This window comes from Mauremys mutica, chromosome 8, assembly GCF_020497125.1.
Source record: "Mauremys mutica isolate MM-2020 ecotype Southern chromosome 8, ASM2049712v1, whole genome shotgun sequence".
Classification (NCBI taxonomy): domain Eukaryota; kingdom Metazoa; phylum Chordata; order Testudines; family Geoemydidae; genus Mauremys; species Mauremys mutica.
The window spans coordinates 53094753-53114395 of NC_059079.1; the positions used below are offsets into that span (position 1 = coordinate 53094753).

At 41.9% G+C, this 19643-nt stretch overlaps 1 protein-coding gene across 1 annotated transcript in view; it reads left to right on the forward strand.

Annotated features, from left to right (window-relative positions):
* The window catches only part of TPR (translocated promoter region, nuclear basket protein), an 80794-nt gene that overhangs the window by 9818 nt on the left and 51333 nt on the right, over positions 1 to 19643 (forward strand). The window contains exons 6-12 of the mRNA XM_045028014.1: positions 676 to 840; positions 6415 to 6507; positions 8455 to 8535; positions 10327 to 10414; positions 10922 to 11062; positions 11783 to 11874; positions 14353 to 14550. Of these exons, the coding sequence (XP_044883949.1) occupies positions 676 to 840; positions 6415 to 6507; positions 8455 to 8535; positions 10327 to 10414; positions 10922 to 11062; positions 11783 to 11874; positions 14353 to 14550 (858 nt within the window). The remainder of the gene's footprint in view (positions 1 to 675; positions 841 to 6414; positions 6508 to 8454; positions 8536 to 10326; positions 10415 to 10921; positions 11063 to 11782; positions 11875 to 14352; positions 14551 to 19643) is intronic.

Consider the following 19643-nt stretch of genomic DNA (forward strand, 5'->3'; position numbering starts at 1 on the left):
CCTTTTGATACTTGGAGGCTTATATGTGGTGTTTAACCTAGTCTCGCCTTAGACATATTCATCAAGCTTTTAAGTCTACCGAAGTGGGGATCTGTGTTAGCACTCTATTTTAATTTTCTTTTTCCACGTCTGTAATTCCTGTTTTTTAAAGGCTGGGTCATATTTTTCTATGTTTGTGTCAAGCATAGCACAATGGGGCTTCAAAGCTAATTATGGCCTTTGGCTCCTATTGAAATTTAAATGGTAAATAATATCCTTACATGATGTTGGACACATTTTTTTGCTTTTAATGTGCTTTCTACCTTGTACCTGACACTAATACCTCAGCAGGGGAAGGTTTATGCTACCTATTGAAGAGACAGGTTAACAGTCTTAGAATTCCAATGCTAGAGTCGTTATTCTCATTTGTAAAATGATAGCAAGGATCCAGGAGTAGGCATATGTCACAGCTGAATTGTTTCCTGGAGCTTGAAGACAGGAAAAAGACATTCTAACTTGGTGAGGCTTATGGATGCATGGCTATGCATGGGTGGGTGCATCATTAACTCCAAACCTGAGCTAGCCACTAACACACACACATGCTATTTGTGAAGAAGTTTTGCATAGAAAGTAGTTTTGTTACAAGTGCTACTTTATTTAGTTTTATCATGCTGTCTTTCATAATTTTATTTTTAGTATCGTGAGAAAAGGTTGGAGCAAGAAAAGGAGTTATTACAGAATCAGAACACGTGGCTGCACACTGAGTTGAAAGCCAAAACAGATGAACTCTTGCTTATTTCCAGGGAAAAGGGAAATGAAATCCTTGAGCTTAAATGTAGTCTGGAGAACAAGAAAGAAGAGGTAAAGTAGTAAATAATACAAATATTTTTTCTAAGTAATTTTTAAAAAGAAAACAAAATTTAGTCAAGATACGGTAACAATTATCTAGAGTCTATACCCCTTGACTACTTGAGTGAGGAATTTTTATAGCACTGACACTCTTCACTATGGATTGAATTGCATGTAAAGGGGCAAATTTTAATGTATGTTCTTGAAGTTTTGGGTGATATGTTTTAAGGTAGGGAATTGTGCTTTTTCCATTATGCGCTTTGATCACTTATAGTTTGCAGGGAATGAATGTATTGATATGGACATCTAAAGTAAGGTAGAGCAATTGAAGATTATTTTTGTAAGATTAGTGATGATAAATTAGAAGTAGCTGAAAGTACAAGGTGTAATACAACAGTGCTAGTGAAAAAGTAACAGGGAGTTTTGCAAGGGAGTTCTCCAGGTGAAGGAGGATCAAATACAGCACGCTTGGGGTAAGTGGATGTCTGTAGTGTGTGTTTGTGTTTGGGGGTTACTTGCTGTGTGCTGAGCTTGTGTTTGTCTGTCTGTTTGGTTGGTTGTTTGAAGGACCGTGTGCTGTGGCTGGCAGTTGGAAGCTGTGAACTTCAAAGTAAGGTTTGAAAGCTAGAAGCCTCTGTTAATTGTCTGAGCCTTAGTCAGTGGGCAGGGCTATCAAGAAGGCCAGGGCTTTATAAAGCAGTGCGCAAGCGACCAGGGAGCTTTGCGACCAGGGGCTGCTAACGGAGTTTCGCAAGGGAGTTTGGAAGGGGAGTGGGAAGGGGGCAAGGTTCACTTGCTGTTCTTTAAAACCTATAAACTAAACTACATTCAAAACGTGATTTAAACAAAACCCTTTCATTAACTAGATAGCTGCAGGAGACAATGCAGGCAGAAGCCCAGTAGCACAGTGGGGGCTATCCAGTTTATTGCGCTGAGTGTTGCATGTATGATTACCTGCCCTGTGGGTGGGTGGCATATGTGTGCATTCCGTGCAAGGAGCTCCTGGCCCTCAGAGACCACATACGGGCTTTGGAGGCCAGGATGGCAGAACTGGAGGAGCTAAGGGAGACAGAGAGGTATGTTGATGAGACTTTCAGGGACACTAGAATTGTCCCTCCTCCAGTCAGACGGCCCCTGCGCTGTTGAGGAGGATGAAAGGCCCAGGGAAGAAGAGCAGTCAAAGGGAGCAGAGGGAAACCTTCCCATAGTTGGGACCCTCCTTCCAGATGGTGTTAGGGTATCCTCTCGCACTGAGGTTACCTCTCTGAGGGAGAGAACTCCAGTCACTAGGAAAAGGCAGGTGTTAGTAATGGGAGATTCGATCATCAGAAACATAGCTGGGTTTGTGATGACCAGGAGAACCGTATGGTGACTTGCCTGCCTGGTGCGAAGGTTGTGGATCTCTCGAGGAATCTGGATAGATTTATGTGTAGTGCTGGGGAGGAGCTGGTGGTCATGGTACATGTAGGTACCAGTGACATAGGGAAGGGTAGGAGAGATCTCCTGGAGGCCAAATTTAGGCTGCTAGGGAAGAGACTGAAATCCAGGACCTCTATGGTGGCATTCTCAGAAATGCTCCCAGTTCCACGTGCAGGGCCAGGTAGGCAGGCAGAGCTTCAGAGTTTCAGTGCATGGATGAGACGATGGTGTAGAGAGGAGGGGTTTAGATTCATTAGGGACTGGGGAAACTTTTGGGATGGGGGAAGCCTATACAGGAGAGATGGGCTCCACCTAAACCGAAGTGGAACCAGACTGCTGGCGCTTAACATTAAAAAGGTTGTAGAGCAGTTTTTAAACTAGGAGATGGGGGAAAGCTGACTGCTGCAGAGGAGCACGTGGATCGGACAGAGACTTCTCTTAGAGGAGAGTCTATTGATAGAGATTCTCTAGGTTATAGTCAGGAGCAGAGGATGGAAGAGGATAATGTAAGGGCCAGATCAGACGAGAAACATTCCCATAAAGAATCGGACACATCAGAAAAGGGCAGACAAATAAATAGTGACAAGTTTTTAAAGTGCTTGTACACAAATGCTAGAAGTCTAAATAATAGGTTGGGTGAACTACAGTGCCTCGTGATAAAGGAGGATATTGATATAATGGGCATCACAGAAACCTGGTGGACTGAGGACAATCAGTGGGACACAATCATTCTGGGGTACAAAATATATCGTAAGGACAGCACAGGTCGTGCCGGGGGGGAGGGGAGGGAGTGGCACTATATGTGAAAGAAAATGTAGACTCGAATGAAGTAAAAATCTTAAGTGAATCCACATGTTCCATAGAATCTCTGTGGATAATAATTTCATGCTCTAATAAGAATATGACATTAGGGATCTATTATCGACCACTTGACCAGGAGAGTGATAGTGACGATGAAATGCTAAGGGAAATTAGAGAGGCTACCAAAATGAAGAACTCAATAATAGTGGGGGATTGCAGTTATCCCCATATTGACTGGGAACGTGTCATCTCAGGACGAAATGCAGAGAAAAAAATTTCTATACTTTAAATGACTGCTTCTTGGAGCAGCTGGTAACGGAACCCACAAGGGGAGAGGCAACTCTCGATTCAGTCCTGAGTGGAGCGCAGGAGCTGGTCTAAGAGGTAACTATAACAGGACTGCTTGGAAATAGTGACCATAATATAACAACATTTAACATCCCTGTGGTGGGAAGAACATCTCAACAGCCCAATACTGTGGCATTTAATTTCAAAAAGGGGAACTATGCAAAAATGAGGGGGTTAGTTAAACAGAAATTAAAAGGTACAGTGACTACCGTGAAATCCCTGCAAGCTGCATGGACGCTTTTTAAAGACACCATAATAGAGGCCCAACTTAAATGTATACCCCAAATTAAGAAACACAGTAAAAACAAGAGTCACTGTGACTTAACAACCATGTAAAATAATAAATAGGTATATCTCCAATTATTATTTATCTATCTCCTAGAACTGGAAGGGACCTCGAAAGGTCATCGAGTCCAGCCCCCTGCCTTCACTAGCATGACCAAGTACTGATTTTTGCCCCGGATCCCTAAGTGGCCCCCTCAAGGATTGAACTCACAACCCTAGGTTTACAGGCCAGTGCTCAAACCACTGAGCTATCCGGCCTCTTTTAAAAAGTGGAAGTCAGATCCTAGTGAGGTAAATAGAAAGGAGCATAAACACTGCCAAATTAAGTGTAAAAATTAATAAGAAAAGCGAAAGAGTTTGAAGAATGGCTAGCCAAAAACTCAAAAGGTAATAACAAAATGGTTTTTAAGTACATCAGAAGCAGGAAATGTGCTAAACAACCAGTGAGGCCCCTGGATGATTGAGATACAAAAGGAGTGCTTAAAGACGATGAAGTCATTGCGGAGAAACTAAAAAGATTCTTTGCTTCAGTCTTCATGGCTCAGGATGTTAGGGAGATTCTCAAACCTGAGCTGGCTTTTGTAGGTGACAAATCTGAGGAACTGTCACAGATTGAAGTGTCACTAGAGGAGGTTTTGGACTTAATTGATAAACTCAACATTAACAAGTCACTGGGACCAGATGGCATTCACCCAAGAGTTCTGAACCCAATGACTGGAAAATAGCTAATGTAACGCCAATATTTAAAAAGGGCTCTAGAGGTGATTCTGGCAATTACAAACCGGTAAGTCTAACTTCAGTACTGGGCAAATTAGTTGAAACAATAGTAAAAAATAAAATTGTCAGACACATAGAAGAACATAAATTGTTGGTCAAAAGTCAACATGGTTTCTGTAAAGGGAAATCGTGTCCTTCTAATCTATTATGGTTCTTTGAAGGGGTCAACAAACGTGTGGACAAGGGGGATCTGGTGGACATAGTATACTTAGATTTCCAGAAATCCTTTGACAAGGTCCCTCACCAAAGGCTCTTACGTAAATTAAGTTGTCATGGGATAAAAGGGAAGGTCCTTTCATGGATTGAGAATTGGTTAAAAGACAGGGAACAAAGGGTAGGAATAAATGGTAAATTCTCAGAATGGGGAGGGGTAACTAGTGGTGTTCCCCAAGGGTCAGTCCTAGGACCAATCCTATTCAACTTATTCATAAATGATCTGGAGAAAGGGGTAAAAAGTGATGTGGCAAAGTTTGCAGATGATACTAAGCAGACTGTGAAGAACTTCAAAAAGATCTCACAAAGCTAAGTGATTGGGCAACAAAATGGCAAATGAAATTTAATGTTGATAAATATAAAGTAATGCATAATGGGAAAAAATAACCCCAACTATACATACAATATGATGGGGGCTAATTTAGCTACAACGAATCAGGAAAAAGATCTTGGAGTCATTGTGGATAGTTCTTTGAAGACGTCCACGCAGTGTGCAGAGACAGTCAAAAAAGCAAACAGGATGTTAGGAAACATTAAAAAGGGGATAGAGAATAAGACGGAAAATATATTATTGCCCTTATATAAGTCAATGGTACGCCCACTTCTTGAATACCGTGTACAGATATGGTCTCCTCATCTCAAAAAAGATATACTGGCACTAGAAAAGGTTCAGAGAAGGGCAACTAAAATGATTAGGAGTTTGGAACGGGTCCCATATGAGGAGAGATTAAAGAGGCTGGGACTTTTCAACTTGGAAAAGAGGAGACTAAGGAGGAATATGATAGAGTTATATAAAATCATGAGTGATGTGGAGAAAGTAGATAAAGAAAAGTTATTTACTTATTCCCATAATACAAGAACTAGGGGCCACCAAATGAAATTAATGGGCAGCAGGTTTAAAACAAATAAAAGGAAGTTCTTCTTCACACAGCGCACAGTCAACTTATGACACTCCTTGCCTGAGGAGATTGTGAAGGCTAGGACTATAACAGCGTTTAAAAGAGAACTGGATAAATTCATGGAGGTTAAGTCCATTAATGGCTATTAGCCAGGATGGGTAAGGAAGGGTGTCCCTAGCCTCTGTTTGTCAGGGTGGAGATGGATGGCAGGAGAGTGATCACTTGATCATTACCTGTTAAGTTCACTCCCTCTGGGGCACCTGGCATTGGCCGCTGTCGGTAGACAGGATACTGGGCTAGATGGACCTCTGGTCTGACCCAGTACAGCTGTTCTTATGTTAAAATATACAGAAATACAATTTCTTGCTAAAAAGAATTTTTGGGTTTTTTTAAATATGTACAAAAAATATTGTACTGGTAATACAGCATCATTTTAGCATGTGTTTTTTGGATTGGGGAAAAACTTTGGGCTTTATTTTCAAAATAGCTCATCACTAATCAGCTCCTGTTTAGACATGTACTTAAGTGATCAGCTCCTGTTAGGCAAGAAGTGAGGCAGCCAGATTTTCTGTGTTCTCAGTTGTCATAAGCGCCTGGATGCAAAGCACCTTTGAAAATCTGGCTGCTTTTAGATACCTGCACAGAGGCAAAATTCTTTAGAAAAACCAGCCTTTATTCTATCGCTTGTGAAATTTAAGGCTATACTGTAATTAGAAACTTTGAAATGTATATTATGGTCGATAATAATCAGATACTGCATTTCTGTTTAAGTACCATTTGAAAAATATATGTAGTTGTAAATGAAATATAAACATCTTATGTTTCATATCTGTTATTCACACAGGTTTCCAGAATGGAGGAGCAGGTAAACAGCTTAAAATTGTCAAATGAAAATTTACAGAAACACGTGGAAGATCTTTTGACTAAATTGAAGGAGGTAAGAAAACCTTTTCTAAACTGTAATCTAGTATGGCAACATTTAAGATAATTTTTCTAGTTAAAATACTGAAGTTATCTCCCGTATCTAATAGAATTAAGTACAATACTACCCTAATCTGCACCATTGTACCAAGGTATTGTTGGGATTGCCAATCTATAGAGGGGAGGGAGTTTACATTGCAGGCTGCAGTGTCCAGGCAAAGCAGGAAGGACTCCGATAGGGGGAGAGTATTAGTTTTAACTTACTACTCTCTTTCTTATTAAGCAACTTTGGGCAAAGGTGGGTGGGAGGAGGGTAGGAGTTAAAGAAAGCTTTTACTTAGGGCCAACAGCTTCCAACTTTTACAAAAGTTCCAGACCTTTTTTTTTTTTTGGGGTGGGGGGAGAGGACGACAAATATCCTCCTGTAATATTTGCCACGCAAATGTTGCAGCTTTTTGGAAGTGTATGAAAGCCTAAAAATAAAATTGACTGGCATATTTTCATTATCCATTCTGAGAAAAGTGCAAAGAGTAAAAATTGGAAAAGAAACGTAGAACAAACTAGATCTCTCGATTTTGTTGTAATAAGCCAATGGTACATATGATTGAAACATTGATAAATAAATGTAAAAGTGTTTTTAATGGTTTGTGCCACAACCTGATGTTTGCTTTTTCATATGTCTGTATCATTTATGCGATGAATCATATTTTCTCAAATGTAAATTAAAATGGCTGGGTTTGGAAAAAAGTCAAACTTCTGATGGGGGGGGGGGAATCTCATTCAATAACTTTCCCTTTTCCACGTTGTTCGGTCTGTAGTACTGTATATCTGAGGAAACATTTTTGTTTTTGAACTTCTATGTATTCTAACAGCCACAGTATAATTCTTAAACTTATAAAAACCTCACTTTGAACATAAGAACTGCCATGCTGAGTCAGACAAATGGTCCATCTATCCTGGTATCCTGTCTTCTGGCAGTGGCCAGTGCCAATTCTTCAGAGGAAATGAACAGAACCAAGCAATTGAGTGATCCATCTCCTGTTGTCCAGTCCTTGTTTCTGGCACTCAGAGGTTTAGGGAAACCCAGAATGTGGGGTTGCACTGCTGACCATCTTGGCCAAGAGTCATTGATCCTCCATCAACCTATCTAATTTTTTTTTTTAACCCAGTTATACTTTTAGCCTTCACAACATCCCCTGGCAACAAGTTCTACAGGGTGACTGTGCATTGTGTGAAGACCTACTTCCTTATGTTTGTTTTAAACTTGCTGCTTATTAATTTCATTGGGTAACCCTTTGTTCCTATGTTATGTCCTTATTTACTTTATCCACACCATTCATGATTTTATAGACTTCTATCATATCCCTCCTTCGTTGTTGCTTCTCTAAGATGTACAGTCTATCTTTTTAACCTCTCCTCATGTGGAAGTTGTTCCATCCCTTTAATCGTTTTTGTTGCCCTTCTCTGTACCTTTTCCTATTCTAATATACCTTTCTTGAAATGGGACGACCAGAACTGCGCACACAAAGTATTCAAGTTGTAGGCATACCGTGAATTTATATAGTGGCCTTATATTTTCTGCTTTTATTTTGTCCCTTTCCTAAATGTTCCTTTAGCTTTTTTGACTGCTGCTGCAGATTGAGAAGATGTTGTCAGAGAACTAGCCACGATGACTCTAAGATCTTTCTTGAGTGGCAATAACTAATTTAGAATCCATCATTTTGTATGTATAATTGGGATTATGTTTTCCAATGTGCATTACTTTGCACTTACCAACACTGAATTTTGTTTGCCATTTTGTTCTCCCATCACCTAGTTTTGTGAGATCCCTTTGTAACTCTTTGCCGTCAACTTTAGACTTAACTATCTTGAGTAATTTAATATTGTCTGCAAACTTTACCACCTCACTGGCTTGCAACTGAAACAGAACAAGTGCTATGAATTCATGTTTTTTATTCATCAGGCAAAAGAACAGCAAGCCGGTATGGAAGAAAGATTCCATAATGAACTAAATGCCCACATAAAGTTATCCAACTTGTACAAGGTAAGTTTGGGAATGTTGGATAGATTCATATTAGAATTATATGGAAGTAGGTCCAGGGTTTGGAGTGTGGTACAGGTCTGACTATTTTCCCAGAGCTATATTTCTGCCTATATAAAGTGTTAATGTGAGATGTGGGGATGGTTCTTTTCCTTAATCCTCCAAAGTCCTGTTTAGTTTCTTCTGGCCAATAAGACTTTTATCACATGCATTTTCATTAAAAGGAACAGATCTCTCAAAAACTTCATAGACAGCATAGGACACTATGCATAGATGTGCTCTGACATGTTGAAAGAAGGATATGGGAAAATAAGCTTGAGTTGGGCAGTTGATGTGGCCCAATGCTTGAAATGACCATAACTTTGTAGGCTGTGGTAATGATGGTGTTCTATTTCACACCGCATTTAAAATTTTACATTGCTCAACTCAGACCTGCTATTTTACTTCATTCTACAGACTAAGCAAAACTGCCTTTAAAATAATAGAGGAAGTATCTTACCTACTGTATGGAATTTCCTTGTATTGTAAATGTGTTAATCATGATAAAGTCCATGCTCACTAATCAGTGGTCTTAATCAATGCTCGTGCCACTTATTTTGTAGTCTTGCAATATTCTTGTGCATGGCTCCTAAATTGTTCTCCTTAACCTCTGAGGATAGGACAAGAAGCAATGGACTTAAACTGCCCTTGCAGCAATTTAGGTTGGACATTAGGAAAAGCTTCCTAACTGTCAGGATGGTTAAGCACTGGACTAAATTGCCCAGGGAGGTTGTGGAATCTCAGTCATTGGAGATTTTTAAGAGCAAGTTAGACCTGTCAGGAATGATCTAAATAATAAGTCCTGCCATGAGTGTAGGGGGACTGGACTAGATGACCTCAAGGTCCCTTCCAGGCCTATGATTCTCTGAAGTATATGTATGTGTATGTATACTTGTATTTAATAATATATAAATAGAAGTTTGCTGCTCTTTTAAGTATATAAAAATAAATATTTGCTTAACAAGGTTCATTCATAAAAACTTCATGTATAAACAAATTTTGTTTGTAAGAAAAATCTACAAAAAATGTAATTGGCCTCTAATTTTAGCGCCACAGTTTTTGAGTGTCCATCTTATATAGGGCCGATTTGCAGAGTTGCTGAGCATCCGCAGTGTCTGTAGACTTCAACAGGAATTGTGGTTTCTCGTCACTGAAAATCAGATCCTTGCTGTCTAAATCTGGGTACCCAAAATTAGAGGCAAGTTCTAGAGAGGTGTGGGCCTTGAGTTCTTTCTGCTTCAGTTTCTCTCCCTTTAAAATGGAGGATAATGTTTTTTCACAGTAGTGTTACAAAGCAGTAATTCTATTGTTTGTACAGCAAATCACATTGAGATTCTCAAAAGAAGGAGCTGTTCAAGTGAAAAGTATAGTGTAAGTGCTAGCTTGCCAAAAGCATTTATATCTAAGAACGAAAACCTCATACTTTAGAAAAAGTTTATAAATTTGATTTTTTTATAGAAAGCTGGGCGCCTAAAAATACTGCTGAAATACAGCCATGCAAACATGTTAAATAACTTTGGTAATGTCAACAACTGACCATTTTTCTCTAAAATGGGGAGTTAGCACCTGAATTTCAAGACCTTTAATTACAGTATTGCCGGGACTTAAACTAAGGGACAACTGTTTCCAATTACAGTAATACCGTGGTGTGTGTTACATATTTATGCCAACATCTTGTTGATTCCTGACCTCTGAGGAGCTACCTTATTTGTAACTGTTCAATAACAAAAGATTAAATAATACACTTGTATTTAGAGTGCTGCAGATGATTCAGAAGCAAAGAGCAATGAGCTGACACGAGCAGTAGAGGAGCTGCACAAGCTTTTGCAAGAAGCAGGTGAAGGTGAGAAGCTACTTACAAGAATTGCATAATTTTTAATAGTTTTGTTTTTGGTTCCTGTTTAGTTAAACAGTTTGAGTAAATCCACCCCTAAAACAGTGGCAGTTGTGAAGGGAATTTTTTCTCTATTCATCTGTGGGAAATGTTATTTAAATGTTTTGTTGGATTGTCTTGTTATAGTTATAAAAAAATCTTCGTACATTCCCATGATGTCGGAGTGTACTTGTAGAATTTTCTTAACATTATTGTGATTTTGAGAAGATATAATTTCTGCAGAACGTCTTTAAAGAAATTTGACCTGTGTCTTCATGTCAGTCTCATTATTTTAGATTGGCTTGTCCTAATCTTGCTGTTTAATTTTTAGCCCTCTTCTGCGTTCAGCAGAATACCAGTTAATGCTTTCTTTCTAAGATGAATGTCCTTCTCAGAAGACATTTAAGAAATCTCTTTTAAGATACTTGTGTATACTTCACTCTTTTTAAAGAGAGAAAAAAATATATGTAATTTTAGCTAACAAAGCAACAGAGGATCATTTGGCTGAGATGGAGGAGTCTAAAACTGCAATGGAAAAAGAACTTAGAGAGAAGATTAGCAAGTTAGAGAAAGAACTGGAGAATGCTAATGATTTACTTTCTGCTACAAAACGTAAAGGTAGGATAACACTTGAACTTTTTGTAAGTGCCAGATTTTATATACTAAGTAATTTTCAAAAAGGGGTTTTGCATTGCAGTTTCTAAAGCAAATAAGTGCACTAAATCTTCATCTTAAAACATATGATAGTATCTGGGTACAATATTATGTAGTAGAGATCAATCTGAATATATCTGCTAGAGTCCAAATATCAGAGAAAATCAATTACTGTTGTGTTTTGTTTTAATTTTATAAAATGTTGAAGGTAGCACTTTTTTTTTCTTTCACCCTACTAGAGTGTCACTTGTAGTTTGACACAGTTGAGTTCTGCCAGCCATTGTATTTCGGGGCATCCCTGCTATTTAAATTGTTTGTTTACATTTTGTGATTGAAGACTCGAGAATCTGACAATGAGATTGTTTGAACACTTAAAACTAGACTGGACAAAGAACTATAGAATATATTATAAAGAACAATTTTACAGTAGAATTAGGTGTATCTTATTTCTAATGTCTAAGATTTTAGAACCAAATGGGATTTTTTCCTAGTTGTTATTTTTGAGGAGAAGGTTGATAAGACCTTATTTGTAGTGATTGTTGTCTATGTACAGTATATGTGTTTGTCGTTGAGCATATGTGCATAGTATTTGTGTACTAAATATAGAATGTAAGCATCTGTGGAATACTTTCTCTCTATTTTATGTATGATTTGATATATGTTTTGGGATGTTAACCTACCCAGGAGCCATACTGTCTGAGGAAGAGCTGACAGCCATGTCTCCTACTGCTGCAGCGGTAGCTAAAGTGGTGAAACCTGGAATGAAGTTAACTGAGGTAGGTGGAATTAGTTTATTATAAATTGATGACTCAAAATCCATTTATTTGGGTCTTTGACTAAAATCTTTCTTACCACATTAACAACATGGATGCAAAGTATTTACTCAAGTGTCCATGGCCCTAATCCAGCAAAGCACTTGTTCACTGCTACATTTTGGAGGTTCACTCAGAACAGTATGGATTGTGTCACTGCCTTCCCTGTAACCCTAGGTGCTTCTGTGCTCTGCGGCTTTGGCTCAGAGTGCTGACACCATCAGCTTGCTTACAGCATAGTGACCTTACCCTGACTTCCACCAGACTGGTTACTCCTTGCAGGATGACACCAAGGCTCTTCCAGTCCTGAGTCTCCATGGAACAGTCTCCTTTGTACTACTCAGCTCCTCTCACTGTAGCACTCAAACCATATCAAGTTTACTGCTCCTTTAAAGAGACAGTACACAGCACCAGCCTATTAGTTTGGCTAAGGCTATTACTCTTCAGTTTGAAATGCCACATTCATATGGTTGTGTAATAATACAAGATTAAGTTTATTAACAAAGAACAGATATTTAAGTGGTACCAAGTAGGAGGAATTAAGATAGAAATGGTTACAAATGAACAAAAGTAAAAATATGATTCTAAGACTAAAATCTAACTTAACAAACTAGAATCTTTTTTCTTCAAAGTAGTTTTTTCACCACAGTCATTCTTCCAGCATGGATGGCCAGTCTCAAGCCAGGATCCAACATAGAACCCAGAGTCTGCTTTCTTTGTCTCCTCAGGTGAAAGATGCGAAAATGGCTTTCCCTCTCTGCTCATATCCTTCTTATCTTTGTTTTTGAAGTCAGGAAGCCTTCCTTGCGGCTCAGCTTGCTGTGTCCACCAGGAAGCTGATGTCATGTTAATTTTTGCAGTCTCCTCCCCTACATCATGGTTTATCGACTCCAATTGCTATTTTGGTTGCTTTGTTTACCTTTTATGTGAATATACTTCCATTGTGTCTCCTTGCTCAATTTACATTGGCGACACCATTCAAGCAGGTGGAACCACATTCCTTTGTGCCTTAAACCCTATGTGCCAAGCACATTTTAAGAACATGTTTCCATCACACATTTATAATTTTTCATATATCACCCCGCACAATATTGTTAATGATCGTCATGTTACTAGTTTGCATATGATACCTCACATGACACCATTTAGATACAGACTGTGATAACAGTGAGTTGGGGTACACTGACCTGGTCAGGCTTCCTGAGACTAACTGTTAGATACCAGGGACCCCCCTTGGCCCCTCAGATGCTCTAAGGCAGGGGTTCTCGGACCTTTGTACTGGTGACCCCTTTCACACAGCAAGCCTCTGAGTGCAACTCCCCTTATACATTAAAAACACTTTTTTATATATTTAACACCATGATAAATACTGGAGGTAAAGCGGGGCTTGGGGTGGAGGCTGACAGCTCATGACCCCCCATGTAATAACCTCACGACCCCCTGAGGGGTCCCGACCCCCAGTTTGAGAACCCCTGCTCTAAGGGTCACAATCACGTGATCTAAATCAATGGGTTTATTCACATGCATCCGACGAATTGGGTATTCACCCACGAAAGCTCATGCTCCAAAACTTCTGTTAGTCTATAAGGTGCCACAGAACTCTTTGCTGCTTTTACAGATCCAGACTAACACGGCTACTCCTCTGGTACTTCACATGCTTAAAGTTAAACATGTGCTAAAATGTTTTGCTGTGTAATGGTCTTAGTGGGTTAAAAAGCACTAATGTCAAGGTTTTTTATGAAACATAAAAAGAGAGAGTGTTTCTTCAGTCCTGAAAACATCATATCCAATCACATGTGAATCTGGTCATCATTTTATTTGTGCACACCAGTTTTTTTACAATGCTGAGAGCTTTTCCTTGTGTCACTGTCATAAGGGATGCTCCGAATGTGTCAAAATAAGCTGAACTTTAAGGTGTTCTCTATGATGGAACTAATTGTACTTTTGTAGAAAGAATGGATTTAGTTGTATAAGATTATTTTTTTTATCTTTCTTGTTCTCTCCTTTCTCCAACCACTAAAGATACTGATTCCAAAACGAAACTTTGGTTTACTGCTAAACTTGGTATTGCTAAGGTTTTTATTGTTTGATCTGCCATCTATGAATTTTGATCTGTCAGATATCTAGTTAGAACATATTTAAGATTTGCCCTATTATAGTTCGTGTTGAATTGCTGTAGTTACACAATAACTTGAAAAATGGCAAATATTTAGCGTTAGGGATGATAACATCACAGAATATTTGCATCATTAACTAATATAAATCTTAAACCAATTAGTTATTCAACTCAGAGAATGCAGTTGAAAAGGTTACCTTAATATAAAATCTGTTAGAGAATGTGATGTAAAACATGTATATCAAATGTGTGAATTAATAGTCATTAGATAAGTGTGTTTTGAGGTGATTGGTTACACTTTTCAAAAAAATGTTTTCTTGACACAGCTTTACAATGCGTATGTGGAAACACAGGATCAGCTACTTCTGGAGAAGCGGGAAAATAAGAGAATTAATAAGTATTTGGATGAAATAGTACAGGAAGTGGAAGCCAAAGCACCAGTTTTAAAACGGCAACGTGAAGAGTATGAACGGTCACAAAAAGCTGTAGCCAGTTTGTCTGCTAAGCTTGAACAAGCTATGAAGGTCAGTATGGATATTAAAAAAGAAAGGCAGGAAATGACTTGTATAGAGCATGCAGAAAATTTATTGTGCTAATCCCCTAAATTTGTAAACGTAGTGAATGGATTCTAGTAAATGATGTGTTGTGCAAAAGAAACTGTTTTGTGCTTTCCAGTTTTTGAGCGGTTATGGACAAGATTGTTCATGATCTCTGTTACAGTTCTAGAACAGTGTGTTTGCCTGTAGTCTTGTGACCTTCTGTGAGAAGAAAACAAATTTATAATTAAGGCCTTACATAGTTGATCTTAATTTGCAAGGGGGTACCAAAAATAGGGGATTGAGTAACTAAACAAAATGGGATTTAGATTTCCAATTCCAATTAATTATCATGGAAATTGGGTTTCCAAATCCTTTAGGCAGCTTTGAAGAATATAATCCTATCATTTTACTGTGTGGCGTTACGAAAAGTAATTAAAGTATAATCTGCAAAAGTAATTATTTGGTTTCTTTTACTTTTGATTGTGGAAAAAGACACTTTACAGACTCCAGCCTCAAAGGAGTAAACAAATACTTGGTTGCTTTGAGGCACAATAGCTGTATTTTTACTACAGTTATTCAGAAAAAAAGTCACCATATTTGGGGCCTTGTCTACACTACAAGACTATTTCGAATCTACTTAAGTCGAATTTGTGGATTCGACCTTATGAAGTCGAATTTGTGGATCCACAGTAAATACACTAATTCGAATTTCTGAGTCCACAGTAACGGGGCTGGCGTCGACTTTGGAAGCGGTGCACTGTGGGAAGCTATCCCACAGTTCCCGCAGTCCCGGCTGCCCATTGGAATGCTGGGTAGAGCCCCCAATGCCTGCTGGGGGGAAAAATGTGTCGAGGGTGGTTTTGGGAAACTGTCATCATAGAACTGTCAATCACGCCCTCCCTCCCTGAAAGCTCCGGCGGGAAATCTGTTCGCGCCCTTCTCTGGTCGGTTACAGCTCAGACGCCACAGCACTGCGAGCATGGAGCCCGCTGCGATCATCGCTGCACTTATGGCCGTTGTCAACTCCTCGCACCTTATCGTCCACCTCTTCCACAGTCAGCTGCTGAGAAATCGGGCGAGGAGGCTCCGGCAGCGCGGTGAGGACAGGAATTCATAGAGTGGCGCAGACCTCTCACAAAGCAGGGTACGCCGCGCCGTGGAGATCATGGTGGCAATGAGTCAAGTTCATGGTGTGGAACGGCGATTCTGGGCCCGGGAAACAAGCACGGACTGGTGGGACCGCATAGTGCTGCAGGTCTGGGATGAATCACAGTGGCTGCGAAACTTCAGGATGCGTAAGGGCACTTTCCTTGAACTCTGTGACTTGCTGTCCCCTGCCCTGAAGCGCCAGGACACCCGGATGCGAGCAGCCCTGAGTGTGCAGAAGCGAGTGGCCATAGCCCTCTGGAAACTTGCAATGCCAGACAGCTACCGGTCAGTGGCGAACCACTTTGGCGTGGGCAAATCTACCGTGGGGGTTGCTGTGATTGAAGTAGCCCACGCAATCGTTGAGCAACTGCTCTCAAAGGTAGTGACTCTCGGAAACGTCCAGGACATCATAGATGGCTTCGCCGCGATGGGATTCCCAAACTGCGGTGGGGCTATAGATGGGACTCACATCCCTATCCTGGCACCGGCCCACCAGGCCAGCGAGTACATTAACCGAAAGGGCTACTTTTCAATGGTGCTGCAAGCACTGGTGGACCATAGGGGACGTTTTACCAACATATTCGTTGGGTGGGCGGGCAAGGTTCATGACGCGCGTGTGTTCAGGAACTCTGGTCTGTTTAGACGCCTCCAGGCAGGAACTTTCTTCCCGGACCACAAAGTAACGGTTGGGGATGTGCAGATGCCTACAGTGATCCTCAGGGACCCAGCCTACCCGCTAATGCCCTGGCTCATGAAGCCCTATACAGGCGCCTTGGACAGAGAGAAGGAACTCTTCAACTACCGGCTGAGCAAGTGCAGAATGGTGGTGGAGTGTGCTTTCGGACGTCTCAAGGGGAGATGGTGGAGCTTACTGACTCGCTCGGACATCAGCGAAAAGAATATCCCCGTAGTTATTGCTGCTTGCTGTGTGCTCCACAATCTCTGTGAGAGCAAGGGCGAGACCTTTTTGTCCGGATGGGAGGTTGAGGCAAATCGCCTGGCTGCAGTTTACGCTCAGCCAGACACCCGTGCCGAGAGAATATCCTAGCGGGAAGCGCTGTGTATCCGGGAGGCTTTGAAAGCTAGTTTCCTCGGAGAGCAGGGTAACCTTTGACTCTCCACTTGCTTTCAATAGAAACTGACCCTGAGCCTTTGTCTGTATGTGTCGATTTCAATCTGCGGTTACATACCCCGTTCTCCAAGTTTCCCCCACTTCCAAAGCACGTTTTAAATAAAATTAATTGTTACACTCATTATTAATAAATCTTTGTTTTACTTTGCATTTCTGTTCAGTTGTTGAAACATGGACGCATACTGTGCTGGGCACGGTGTGCACTGATGTACAGACTGCTTGTTCCATAGAGGAATGACATCCTCCTGCTCCTACATAGGTCTCTGGGGTGGGGGACGGTTGCAAGTGGTTGTGCATCAAGGGGAGGGATTGCAGGACGGGGTGGGTTTGCAGAAAGGGGCGAGTGGTGCCTTCTTTGGATAGGGGTTTGGATGACGGCAGTGGGCTGCGGGTTTGGGCGTAGGGAGGGGTGTGGGGGAAGGGTGAGTATCTGTCCGTGGATGAGGGCTCTTGCTGGGGCTCAGGGCAGCGGAGAGGCTCGTTGCTACGGTGGAAGTGCATGGTAAGGGCAGCGTGCCTTAACATTAAGGGGGTGGCAGGTGCTAGGACCCTGGACAAGCATACACATCACAGAATGACCCGGGGCAGCATACACCACACAGAGTGACCCTGGTGCCTACTGACTGCAGTGTGTGTGTGCCCTGCAGTTGATCATGCCCCCAAGTCTGTACCCTGGTAATGTAGGCTATATCGTGCAATTATAAATCCCCCCCCCATACACAAAAAAATCCTCTGACACGAAAGACGTGACCAAAACAGTGAATAACAGCAAACAGCTTTTAATAATCTAATACACAGTGGGGGGATGAAACTTGGATTTGGGACTGGGTGAGCCTGTAAGGGAAGCACTTCTACAAATGTATAGCGTAATGTGTGGTACATTAGCGCTATGCAGTGGTGCAGTGACAGTTCTCACGGCCCCTACCGCCCCTCCGTCTTGTACTTTTGGGTGAGGGGGGGGCAGGACTTCTTGGCGGGGGAGGGCAGTTGCAGATACACTGCAGGGGGGCTCTGTCCTCCTGCCTGCGGTCCTGCAGAACATCAACAAGGCGCCGGAGCGTGTCCGTTTGCTCCCTCATTAGCCCAAGCAGCGTTTGAGTCGCCTGCTGGTCTTCCTGCCGCCACCTATCCTCCCGTTCGATGTGTGTGCGATGCTGTTGACATAGGGTCTCCCTCCACTGTGTCTGCTCTGCCGCCTCGGCTCTGGAGGAAGCCATCAGTTCCGCGAACATCTCGTCCCTAGTCTTTTTCTTTCGCCGCCTAATCTGCGCCAGCCTCTGCGAGGGGGATGCCGGGGCAGTCCGGGAAAGAGCCGAAGCTGTGTGATGGGAAAAGTAACTGATTTCCTTGAACAGATACATGTTTGCGAACAGTGAACACAGTCTAGTCAGTTTCTCTGAACAAGACCATACAGGGCAACAAGTCTCACGAGATCTCGGGACAAGTTCGAGATTTCGGAATACGCTCTCATTGGCTGCGGCATTGCACATGAGAGCGGACAAGTGGGGAGAGACAGCTGAATCCGTCTAGCAGACAGTCCTGGTAAGCCTTACAGTACATTCTGCTTATCAGTTAATGGATAGCTGTGCCCTCCCGCTAAAGGCAATCTGGAAATCATATACTCTGACCCTTTTCCAGCCACTCCCGCCAGTGCACGGGAAAGATCAATGTATGCTTTTCCTATGTGGCCTACAACACGTGGCTGTTAAGCGAGGGTCATTGTTATGCAAAGTAAAAGTCAACCATTCACAAAGGTAACAATACACTAATTGCCCTAATTAGATGCAGCATTTCATGAACGAGATCACCCTGATGCGGGTCCCTCGGAGTCACAAAGAGCGGATGCTAAGGGAAGCCCTGCAGAGACCAGGACCATATGCGGCCATGCTTGTAGAGGCGATGATTCCCATCTACATAAGGATGTCCTGGCGCGGAAGAGTGTGCTTCCACGGAGCACCCAACAAGGCACCTCTCCCCAGGAACCTCCTGGGGAGGCTTTTCAAGGACCTAAATGAGACCTTTCTTGAATTGTCCCTGGAGGATTATTGTTCAATCCCTATATGTGTGGACCTACTTTTCATATAGTTTTTCATTGAAAATTTTATATATAGTATTTCTATTTTTTATACCTGTTTTATAAAAAATAAATGTTTACATGTTTCTAGCACTTACCGCCTGATCCTTCCCCTGATTCAGAGTCCGGGTTAACGGCCGGGGAGGGTTGGTAGGGGATCTCTGTGAGGGTGATGAAGAGATCCTGGCTGTCAGGGAAAGCGGTTTTGTGTTTGCTGTCGCCTGCGCCGTCCTCCACAGACCCTTCCTCATCTTCCACATCGGCGAACATCGAGGAGGAACTGTCCAGGTTCACTATGCCATCCACTGAGTCCACGGTCACTGGTGGGGCAGTGGTGGCAGACCCACCTAGAATGGCATGCAGTGCCTCGTAGAAGCGGCATGTCTGGGGCTGGGCTCCGGAGTGTCCGTTTGCCGCTCTGACTTTTTGGTAGCCTTGTCTCAGGTCCTTGATTTTCACGCGGCACTGCATTGCATCCCGGCTGTATCCTTTCTCTATCATTGCTTTGGAGACCTTCTCGAAGGTCTTTGCATTCCGCTTGCTGGAGCGCAGCTCCGACAGCACAGACTCCTCGCCCCACACACCGATCAGATCCAGGACTTCCCGGTCTGTCCATGCTGGGGACCTCTTTCTATTCTTGGATTGGCCGGACTCCTCTGCTGGAGAGCTCTGCATCGTTGCAGGTGCTGCGGAGCTCGCCCCGATGTCCAGCCAGGACGTCAG